Genomic DNA, 12,336 nt, shown 5'->3' with positions numbered 1-12,336 from the left:
GAGGGAGAAAACACCATAAATACCTCTTCTGGAGAGAGAGATCCCTCGTGGTGAAACATGAGACCGCTCGTACGTTCACACATGTACGTTTTCAGCAGCTTCTGTGCAAAGACGTAAACAAAAGCTGGAGTTTACGGCTGACAGACAGACAGCGAGAAAACACAAGGTCAAACGCACACATGAATATTTAATGACGCATAGCGGCCACATGTAGGCAGACACACGTGTACCAACAAGCATGGCGGTGAGGATTCACATGTGCAACACAACACGGCAGCGTCCGCGGCATCAACACACGCCCACGCACACCTCCAGCCACGGAGGATGGCAAACCTCACAGCGAAAATATTCAGGTCAGCATCCTTCGTCTCCCCACACCCATCATCCCTCCCTCAACCAGAACAATGAATGATAACCTGTTTTACCGGCAGCGTTTAACGGGAACGGCCCGCGGGGTTGTGGCGGCTGCAGGCAGCCGCTGGTATCCGCATCCTCGCCGGTCTGCCGTCACACACATGTAAAAGACCGATATTCAACCGCAGAGCCGGGAGGAGAGAGGAAGGAAGGAAGGGAGGAAGGATGGAAGGATGGAAGAGCGAGGGAAAAAAAGAGCCAAGGCGCTGACGCAAAAAAAACAAAAAAGAAAAGATGAGAGGAAAAAATGCAGGAGGATAAATATCAACAATACTGGTGGGAAGAGACAGACTGAGACTTGAAACTGCCTTCGCTGCCTCTCTCTCTCTCTCTCTCTCTCTCTCTCTCTCTCTCTCTGCTGTGTTGCTGAGGAGGAGGAGGGCGAGGGAGGATGACTGGGAGACGACGACGACGAAGAGGAAGATGAAAAAAGAAAAACCCCTTCCCTCCTCCCCAAAACAATAAAATGGCAGGCAGCCGAGCCGGTGCACGGACGCTCCTCCCCTCCTGCCTCACACCTTCAGCGAAAGGACGAATGGAGAAGCAGCCGGAGAAGAGATGGAGAGGAGGAGGAGGAGGAGGAGGAAGAGGGAGCAGGAGGAGGAGCCTGGGACTGGGATCTTTTTTGGAGGGGGGATGCAGCCTCCAGGCTCACCGGTCACGGCTAATGATGCTGAAGGCGGAGGAGGGGGAGGGAGGTGGGGTTCAGACGGACGGATGTGAAGGGGATGGAGGGGTGTTTTTTTTGCTTTAACTGACACTCCTAGAAGCTAACAACTCCTCTACGGCTGCTTTTTTGTTCTATCTCTCCCCTCCCTGCTGCAGCTGTCCTCTCCATCTCCATCCAGCCTCCCTGACTGCTGCTGCAGTGGTGAAGCAGGGAGCAAAGAGAGAGAGAGAGAGAGAAGAAGAAGCAGCAGATGGAGAGAAAAGAGAATAGAGGTTTGAAAGATTTGCTCGGCTGGGTTTCGGTCCCACAGATTCACCAGGAGGTCACGGAGGGTCACGGCCCGACGCCCCCTCGAGAGTGTAAACGATTCGAACGAGGAGAGGAGGAGAGGGATGAATGAATGGAGGGGGGGGAGGAGGAGGAGGAGGGGAGGAAGGGGAGAGGTCTGACGGAAGCAGGGAGGAGGGAGAGGAGGGACGGCGTTAGTCGTCGTCACGTCACCCGATTTCGTCATCACGCTGCCGTCTCGCAGTTTTAGTCCGACAAAAAAACTGCACATCAAGAAAAGATCACTGCATGAAGGTGGTTGACCAGAAAGGTCCATTAGAACAGAATAGAAAGTGTACACCTCGCACCACCATAAATGCAGATGAAAAAGTAAAAACGTGTGGCAAATAAAAACAAACAATAAGAAAAACATTCTTACTAATCCATTAATCAAGAAAATTCATCGACAATTTTGATTATTTATCAAACATTCAAGTCTTTCTCTTTAGTCATTTTTGAGTTTTGGCGTTGCTGCTTAAACAAAACAGTTAATTTGAAGTAGGAATCCACCGACAGTCGATTAGCCATGGTGAAGTTATGTGATGATCAGCGCTAGTTTGTCTGTCTGTCTGTCCGTCTGTTAGCAACATTACTCTAAAACGGACAAACAGATTTGGATGCAATTTTCAAGGAAAGTCAGAAATGACACAAGGACCAAGTGATTAGATTTTGGCAGTGATGCAGCTTATAGTCTGGATCCACGGATTCATTAAAGATTTCTGTATCATTGTGAGATAGTGACACAGAGTCACTGTAACCATGACAACCAGTGAATACTGCATCAGCTGTCTGTGGACGATCACATGATTGTGATCCTGATACAAATCCATCGCTGAGGACTTATCAGGACTTATCTGTTAGAAATGATACAAGGAACAACTGATTAAATTGTGGGGGTGTTTCTGAGTCCCATCATTTCCCGCCGTCCACTACACATTTAGGTCACATGATTCGGTATCTGTAACTACATAACGTACACATGCATAACACACGCATGTGCTCAGCGCAAGATCGTTTTGTTGGTGGGTATGTCTATATTAAATGGCCATGATTTATGCCGTAACTTTTTTCAAGATTTCATTCGTTGGAAATTATACAACAACTGAGCAGCCTTGGTGGAGTGCTGCGGTTTCAGAGTGCTGAGTGCTTCACAGCATTTCAGGGTATTCTGTGGCTGCCTTCTAACTTAGCCGCTAGCAGTTAGTGTAGCATTAGCCACTGTGATTGTAGCTAATTTCCTTTTTGTTTGATTTGTGATTCTTGTTCAGTTTTTGCGGGTTGAATCTTTGCTAGACCACAGACTGACTACAGACAGAGAGGATCAGCTGCATCAGTTGTGCATTTATTATATTGATAATCAGTTAATCATAACAGTGGTACAGAAAATCATGAAAATGCCAAATATCACTGAAAAAAACTTCTGTTTATACTCTATTCCTTTTTTTGGACGGTGAGAAGATGAATGACATACTTCAATGCTGCTAAATAAATACTCAAGCTGCAACCTCTAAGGCTGAAAAATGAAGCAGTATCCCAAATGGCCACTAGCGGCTGGCTTTAAAGCAGAAATAAACATGTTTACAGCCTGTTTCAGTCTCTGGCTAATTTACAGGATTTTTATCACCTGTTTAAATCGGCTGTAGGCATACAGTTATGCATAATTAAAAGCGGGGCTGCTTTGTGTGACAACTGGAGGCCATTACAGGAAGGTTCACGACCCAGAGATGTTTGCATGACCGGCCTCAGCTTTGCTTATGTTACATGTTTTTGCTCATTTTTGCTTTAGCCAGGAGTTAAGAGCCTCCACACTGAGCTTCAGAATGACTCTGCAGGAAACGCCAACCACCCTTACGTACCGTCTGAGACAAATACTGAAGACTTGATAGTCTGAACAAGGAAAATATGTGTCTTTATTGTTGTGGATAAACTTCCAATAGGTGCAACAGTACGTCACTAACAGTTACGTTTGACTAACAAGCTTCAGCAGTTTTTTTGTACATTATTTTATTTTAGTGCTTAAAGGAAGTCAGCTGCCCTTTTTGAAATGTCTCTTACTCTGCAATGATTAGTCAGGGTTCTCGCCAGCGCATTTCAGCATAACGGGCCGTTACGCTGTCGTAATGGGCCGTTACGCTGTTATTTTGAAAGATAACGCCATGTGCGTTTGTTTTTATCGACTGGGTGCCTATCTAGGTTAATTTATGTCTCCCCACCTCAGCCGTACTTTCCTGTTGATTGATCCATTCCCGTCTAAAATTAAGAATTGCTTCCAATCTCGGGGTTACAATTAGCATGTCTCGGTTGTTTCCGTGATGCCATGTATGGTGAATAGTGACCTAAAGCACGAGCATTTGGAGCATCTGCGTGACGCTCATTGGCTGACATCTGGGCCGGCCGCTCGCGAGATTTAATGAAGGCTATTGCGCACGTGCGTGCACGCGTGCGACAGGACCTGCCGTTATGCTGTAAAAAAATCCTGGTGAGAATCCTGTTAGTTATTATATATTATTATATAAAAGTTATTATTTGTCTTGTTGACATGTCAGTATGCTGTTTTTATATGCTGCGAGACACACCATGAGCTAAATAAACAGTTTACACTTTGGCTGAGCATTTTCACCTTAAAACCGCAGTGTACTGACGACTGTTTCAAAAATGCAGATTTAGATTTCCTGGGGTTCATACATCACAAACCTGAAGAACCAATCAATTCAATTTACAAAGATGGACTTTCTGTATTGTTACTCTTCTTCAGAATCTGTTTCTGATTTTATTAGGCTTAATTATTGCAATACTACAGCTTGTTTTGTGTAGTTTTACAGTGTTTGAGTGGAGTTGGAGGTGAGCTGGTGTGCTCGGGGAGTTTTTAAGCATTAAATCAGTGACTTAGGAGGGACTTTAAGCACCGTTAGTATAGAAATTCAAATTACAGCCAAGTGGAAACCTCTTAAATGAATCAGAACTCTGCTCATTATAGATTATACAAAATTAGACACTATTTTGAAGGTTTTTTACACTTTACTTTTTGAATTTGTGTGTATTTTGTTTAATTAGGTATTTTAAGTTTGACTTGGTCTAGTGCCAGACTCTCGATGTACAAATCAGGATGTCATGGCTGGTTTTGCTTCAATAATATCCAAGTCCATATAAAAATAAAAAAGAGCACATTTTCTCCTCCTCTCTTATATAATCGTTAAAGCCCCTCATCAGTCTGCCTGTTCCACTCTATCTTCGGTACGACTCTGTCTTCAGGACAAAAGGGGACTGAAGAAGTGACCTCAGTTGGAAATCATTCTGTAGCTTTTTAGCTGCTTTCACCTCCTGGTCTGTTTAAAGAAAAGAGCAGATTTGTGCCTAAAGGCTGAGTCCATAAACACACAAAGATGTGACACACGTTAAGTCTCTTTATAGGAATGGCGCTGCCTTTAATCTGTCTGGTAGACTTCCTCTATGCTGAGGATAAACAAACAACACTGTTCCTGAAACCCCCTCATGTGGGATTTGCAGTAAACTATCAGTTATCCTGGACTCATTAGTTCACTTAATTGAATTCAAATATGGGGTGATTAAGGTGCCTCAAAGAAAAACACTGAGTTGACCTTGGAAAAGCCTAAAACACTCATTTATTCCTGTCAGTGTGCATGGTAGATGGTAACCTTGATGTTCCAGCTCATTCTGTAGAACATAATGGTTTTGCTGCACTTCATCATTCTACTATATGGGGAATAAACAATCTGGTTTGTTTGCATTTCTTTAAGTTGACCATAGTTGTCACAGGCCAAGCTGAGGAAAAGATGCTGCTTCAGTGTTCAGTCAAAATAGTGACAAACACGGTGATGGAAATGAATGAAAACCTGTAAATCCAATGAATCCTTCTAATGAGATCTGATACTTCAAAACATATAAAAGTTGTATTTTCTTGGAGTTGTCAGCCAAAGGGAGAACTTACGACAGTGAAAATCCTAATTTCTCAGATGCAAGGTGACGTCTTTAAATTATGGATCAACTGATATCATTTTTTTAGGGCCGATACCGATGCTGATTATTGGTGATCAAGAAAAAAATCTTGACATTCGTGTGCAAAGAAAGTGATAAAACAGAAGAGTAGACATAGCTGCAGGAGACAAACTGATAAATCTCAATAAATCAATCTTAGAGTAAACAGAAAGGAGCATCATAACATCACATGATGTGCAAACATCTTATCTTCACTACTTTTCCTACTGTACATATTCAGCTATACTGATCATTAATAATGAAGTAGTGACATGTTCTCTGCTATCACATGCTGTTCAAATTAGTGATGGACGTGATTAAAAGAACTAATCTAATTAATCGGAGGCTTTGTAATTAATTAATCACAATTAATCACATTTTTGGCAAATAATATTTGACACAATAAGTGAAGTTTTTCAATTCAAATACGTTTTGGTTGACGACTGAATCGATGAATAGACAAATACGTGTCTACAATTTCAAATTTATAAAATTTGAACATGGGTCATATAGAAAGAAGTGATTTTGACGATTTAAAGCCTCGATTTAGTTTGGGTTTCCCACTTTATGGCACATAACATCAGCATAAGTCGTTCAAAGTAGGTCTGATACATGGTGTAATTTTGATGGTTCTTTTTTTTTAAGAATATCAATTCTTATTTAAAAAAAAAACATGTTTTTTGAAACTGAAAGTTTATTAAAAGATATTAAAAGACAGACAAACCAACACCGACTGTCACACTGTGAAAACTTGAACAACTTAAATGTTTTTGTTTCGTTTCTTTTTATGTCCTTTTTTCATCTGTCTACTACATTCACAGATTACTGCAACCTTAAAGTGCAATTATAATGATCATATTCAACATTTTCAGACTTTTTGTGAACTCAAGCACTTTCAGTGTCTTGAAAAGTGCTCTAGTATGGGATGGCTACACCGTTAGCAGGACCGTTGTTGCTAACGTTAGCTCTAGTGCTAACAGCAACAGGTTTTACATTGAGTTGATGCCGTCAGCTTGAAGTGCTGCAGTGATCAGAAAACTCTTTGTTGCACAATTTGCACACAACCACACTTTTATCCAAGCTGCCATTAGTGTCTCCTGTGCATCTTCTTCACGGCTGGTAAACATACTTCAGGTTCATTAGCGCCACCTACTGGACTGGAGTGTTCATCAGTGTTACCAGCGTGCCAGAAATAGGGGAACTGGGAAAGGTGCAATTAAATGTGTTATTTTTTAATGCACTATTTTTTCTTTAATTATTAATCGAAATGAATGCATTAAAGTCCCAGCTCTAGTTAAAATATAACTTGTAATGCATATTGGTAGTCGTTTTTCTTGATCACTAATAATTAGCATCGGTATCGGCCCTGAAAAACTGATATCAGTCGATCCATATTTTGAAGACATCGCCTTGCATCTGGGAAATGAGGATTTCCACTATTTTTAGTTACACTTGGGCTGCCAAGAAAATACACCTTTAATAAGTTTAAAAGCACCAGCCCCTAGTGGCTGTTTGGGATATTGCAGTATTTTTCAGCAGCATTGAAATGTGTCTCTGAACTAAAGTGTGTCATTCATCTTCCCACAACCCAAAACAAAGAAACGAGTATAAAGTGCTTGGGTTTTTTTTTTTTTTTTGCAGGAAACCCAGTGTAACCGTGTTGGCGAGCGATCAGAGCTAAAGAACACACCCAGCCAGCTGAGAGCTCAGGTTCCTGCAGACTGACGCAGCGTTTATCGCCCACCAAAGGCCACAAACGCTCCACATGCATACTGTACCGCTGCAGACGTCCCACATAAGAGTACACGGGGATATATGGCCGACACGCACTCGTACACATGCACACACACTCCCCAAGCACACGGCCAGATACACTCTTCCTCCTCTGAATTAGTGATGAGGAACTGCGCTGCTGAATTATTCACGGGAGCCAAAGAGAGAAAGTTGCTGAAACTAAACAAGGTTTTTGGCCCAGAAAGGAGCCGGTGACTCTGCAGGGCGAGAGAGCAGAGAGCTGCAGGAGAGTCGAGAGTAAACGGTGAGTCAAAATCCATTTTTATCTCGGCTCACCGTCCGCATGGTGCTGCTCAGCGCTCACGAAACCATGTCAGAGAAGCAGCACAGCAAGAATTAAAGTTTGATCATGAAGAGCAGAGAATAAACTGCTACTATGAAAACAGACACGCCAACGAAACACTAAAATATACACAACAATTTACTGCTGTGTTACAGATTTTACCTGGTTTAAACTATACAAAATTACCAACAAAATCACAATAAAATCGCATTGATTTACATGTTAACAGTAAAAAAAAAAAAAAAAAAAACTATGCTTTGTGGTCTTCATAATGTGTGACTGTAAAATGACAGTGTTTTACTGTATTTAAATCAGCTAAAAATATAATTATTTTATAGCCTGTTGCAGCTATTTTCAGTGTTTATTCAGCTTTTGAACATTTGAGTATTCCACTATTGTTTAATGTAATTTTCTGCCACACTTAATTTTTTTTTAATGTTTTTACAATGTACAATTATATTTTTACTATTATATTATATTGTATTATTTTATATTCTATTCTATTATTTTATATTACCTTATTTTATATTGCCTTATATTATATTATTTTATGTTATGTTATATTACATTATTTATTTTGTTATATCACATTATTTTTTATTCTATTCTATTCTATTGACTTTCCCTATACAGTGTGTACTGTTTGTATTATTTCTAACTAAACAGTATGACCATTGTCATATTAACTAACCAGCAATGATTGATAATAATTTAACTCAATCTTACAGAGGAAATGTTTACATTTATATTCACAATTAAAGCTATTTTAAATTAGAGCTGCTAAACTAAACCCCACAAATTTGCTTTTTCCTTACCACAACCATTAAATGTTTGGATCAAACCAAACCGATCGCTATTGGTCGATCAAAATATTTTTTAAAAATCTCAATTGTAGATTTCTTTCCCTTCAAATTTCTCTCCTCAGGTACAGGAGGATCAGCGTTCTGAGGTCATTTCTGGGTAATGAAACTCTAAAACATTCAAACATCTATCTCCAGCTCATCACAGATGTAAAAACAGATCCCCATCCTCTGATTTTTCCCTCCTTCAGCTGTTAAACTGATTTAACTCCTCTTTGTTCCATCGTCCTACCTCGTGACAGTCCTGCAGGAACCTCTGAAGCTCCCACTGGTCGTTGAGCTTCTCCAGCCACTGCTGGGCCAGTTCTCTGTTCTGGTTTCCCCTGAAATCAGACACATTCTACTGTTAGTTTCAACCTGCAACAACTAGAATTTACACAGATACAGCACGTTTAGATGCATGTGTGATGATTAAATATTGTTTTCTGCTTTGGAACAACAACTGAAATCCAAAAACATGCAGGTGAGCAGTGTTTTTGTGGGTGTTTTTATGAAAAAAAGCATGAATTGCTGTAATGATTGCACATTTATGCAAGTGAGGCATAGAAAATAAAAGAATATACTTTAGGATTCATGATTTTACACTAATTAGTTTAATTAACTGATTCATCTGAGAACATGAGTCATTTCTCCACTTAAAATACCAAAAAATCAAAAAAATGATGCATCATATTTACTCAGACATCATGCCTCTGGTTTTAAAACTCTAATTATAGACTGAATATTTTACATTTTCAGAGAGAAATGACAGTAAATGTTGCTAAAAAAGTCTGCATGTTTACTACTAATTTGAAGAAAACAACTAACATTTGACATTTGGGCTGTTTTACATCTTTTTGTGGGTATTTTGTGTCACCGTTAATTGTTTTACATCTTTTTGTGAGTATTTTGTGTCACCGTTAATTGTTTAACATCTTTTTGCAGTCAGTTTGCATCACATTTAGTTTTTAATGTGGTTTTTTTTTGGCTTTTTTTTTTTTCACATTTAGTTGTTTTACATGTTTTTGTCATCATTTTGCTTGACATTTTGGTCGTTTTATGTCTTTTTGCAGTAATTTTGTGTCACATTTAGTTGTTTTACATCTTTTTGTCATCATTTTGTTTGACATTTTGGCTGCTTTATGTCTTTTTGTCATATTTTGTATGTTTATTGTCTTTTTGCAGGTGTTGTACATCAAATTATGGTGGTTTTATGTCTTTTTTGGCTATTTTGTGGCACATTAAGTTGTTCTACATCTTTTTGTCCTCATTTTGTTTGACGTTTTGGTTCTTCTACATCTTTTTGGGTTATTTTGTTGGACATTTTGGTCGTTTTAAATCATTTTGTCATTATTTTATTTCAGATTTTGGTTGTTTAACATCTTTTTGCGGTTGTTGTGCATCACATTTTGAGTGTTTTATGTCTTGTTTGTCATCAACAAGACCAGACATAGCTCATTTGTTCATCAAAATCGATCTTAATTAGAGAAAGAACAGCAAAATGATTTATTACACAATCCGAATGTGACACATTAAAATAGTTGTGTTGTTGCAGCGTCGTCATTTATCTGTACTCTGTGGAAGAAAAACAAACGTCCGACGTGCTAATTAATGTAAATTTAATCTAAAAACCATATGGTTCCCCTCATTGCTATTGTTGACACACACACACACACACACACACACACACACACACACACACACACACACACACACACACACACACTTCATACAGATTTCATGGTCAGGTATCACCTTCTGTTTTCCTTCTTTTGTGTTGTTTGTATGTTTGAGTCGCTTTGCTCTAAATTCTTTAGCTGCTATTGTAGTTTTTTATTGTCTGAGCAGCTGCTGGGATTTTTATGTTTTACAATCAGCTCAACGTGAAGCTACGACTTTGTGAAACTGCACAAAACCTGAGCTTATAAGCTGGTAGCTACTTTAGGAGCCTGTCTGATTTTTTACAACTGGCAGACATATTTGTTTTGTGTCTTGTTTTTGACTATTTTGTGTCACATTTGGTTGTTTTGTGTCTTGTTTTTGACTATTTTGTGTCACATTCGGTTGTTTTACATCTTTTTGTTGTCATTTTGTGTGAAATTTTGTGTGTTTTATGTCTTCATGGCGTAATTTTGTTACAAATTTTAATCAAAATGTCAGACAATATTACAACAAAAAGATGTAAAACAACTAAATGTGACACAAAATTACCACAAAAGACAAAAAAACAACAACCATAATTTGATGCAAAACAACCGCAAAAGATGTAAAACAATCAAATTCTGAAGTGAAATGATGACACAATTAAGTAAAACAATCAAAAAGTGTTGCAAAATGACTGTAAAAAGACGTCAAACAACTGAAATATGAAATAAAATGATGACAAAAAGACATAAAACAACCAAAATGTGAAACAAAATTACCGCAATAAGATATAAAACAACTAAATGTGACACAAAACAGCCATAAAAGACATAAAACAACCATAATTTGATGTTCAACAGTCGCAAAAGACGTTTAACAATCAAAATATGAAATAAAATGATTACAAAAAGATATAAAACAACCAAATGTGATGCAAAATGACTGCAAAATGAAGTACAACAACCAAAATGTCAAACAAAACAGCCATAAAAGACATAAAACAACCATAATTTGTCGCAAAACAACAGCAGAAAGACACAGAACAATCAAAATGTCGAACAAAATGACTACAAAAAGATGTAAAACAACTAAATGTGACACAAAATTACCACGAAAGACAAAAAAACAACCATAATTTGATGCAAAACAACCGCAAAAGATGTAAAACAATCAAATTCTGAAATAAAATGACGACAAAATTAAGTAAAACAATCAAAAAGTGTTGCGAAATGACTGTAAAAAGACGTTAAACAACTGAAATATGAAATAAAATGACAAAAAGACATAAAACAACCAAAATGTGAAACAAAATGACCGCAATAAGATATAAAACAACTAAATGTGACACAAAACAGCCATAAAAGACATAAAACAACCATAATTTGATGTTCAACAGTCGCAAAAGACGTTTAACAATCAAAATATGAAATAAAATGATTACAAAAAGATATAAAACAACCAAATGTGATGCAAAATGACTGCAGAATGACGTACAACAACCAAAATGTCAAACAAAACAGCCATAAAAGACATAAAACAAGCATAATTTGTCGCAAAACAACAGCAGAAAGACACAGAACAACCAAAATGTCGAACAAAATGACTACAAAAAGATGTAAAACAACTAAATGTGACACAAAATTACGACGAAAGACAAAAAACAACCATAATTTGATGCAAAACAACCGCAAAAGATGTAAAACAATCAAATTCTGAAATAAAATGATGACAAAATTAAGCAAAACAATCAAAAAGTGTTGCAAAATGACTGTAAAAAGACGTCAAACAACTGAAATATGAAATAAAAGGATGACAAAAAGACATAAAACAACCAAAATGTGAAACAAAATGACCGCAATAAGATATAAAACTAATAAATGTGACAGAAAACAGCCATAAAAGACATAAACAACCATAATTTGATGTTCAACATTCGCAAAAGACGTTTAACAATCAAAATATGAAATAAAATGATTACAAAAAGATATAAAACAACCAAATGTGATGCAAAATGACTGCAAAATGACGTACAACAACCAAAATGTCAAACAAAACAGCCATAAAAGACATAAAACAACCATAATTTGACGCAAAACAACAGCAGAAAGACACAGAACAACCAAAATGTCGAACAAAATGACTACAAAAAGATGTAAAACAACTAAATGTGACACAAAATTACCACAAAAGACAAAAAAACAACCATAATTTGATGCAAAACAACCGCAAAAGATGTAAAACAATCAAATTCTGAAGTAAAATGATGACAAAATTAAGTAAAACAATCAAAAAGACGTCAAACAACTGAAATATGAAATAAAATGATGACAAAAAGACATAAAACAACCAAAATGTGAATCAAAATGACC

At 37.7% G+C, this 12,336-nt stretch overlaps 1 protein-coding gene across 4 annotated transcripts in view; it reads right to left on the bottom strand.

The window, feature by feature from the left end:
• The window catches only part of LOC110969264 (spectrin beta chain, non-erythrocytic 4), a 127,956-nt gene that overhangs the window by 61,522 nt on the left and 54,098 nt on the right, over nt 1–12,336 (bottom strand). For 3 of the 4 annotated variants that reach the window (XM_022219312.2, XM_051957733.1, XM_022219313.2), the window contains exon 24: nt 8,577–8,667. In XM_022219312.2, the coding sequence (XP_022075004.2) occupies nt 8,577–8,667 (91 nt within the window). Of the gene's footprint in view, nt 1–425; nt 952–8,576; nt 8,668–12,336 lie in introns of those variants that run through there. The other variant, XM_022219314.2, reaches the window with a different exon arrangement.

Source organism: Acanthochromis polyacanthus, chromosome 13, assembly GCF_021347895.1.
Source record: "Acanthochromis polyacanthus isolate Apoly-LR-REF ecotype Palm Island chromosome 13, KAUST_Apoly_ChrSc, whole genome shotgun sequence".
Classification (NCBI taxonomy): domain Eukaryota; kingdom Metazoa; phylum Chordata; class Actinopteri; family Pomacentridae; genus Acanthochromis; species Acanthochromis polyacanthus.
Note: the sequence above shows the minus strand (reverse complement) of the source record. Positions and strands in the feature narration are given on the sequence as shown.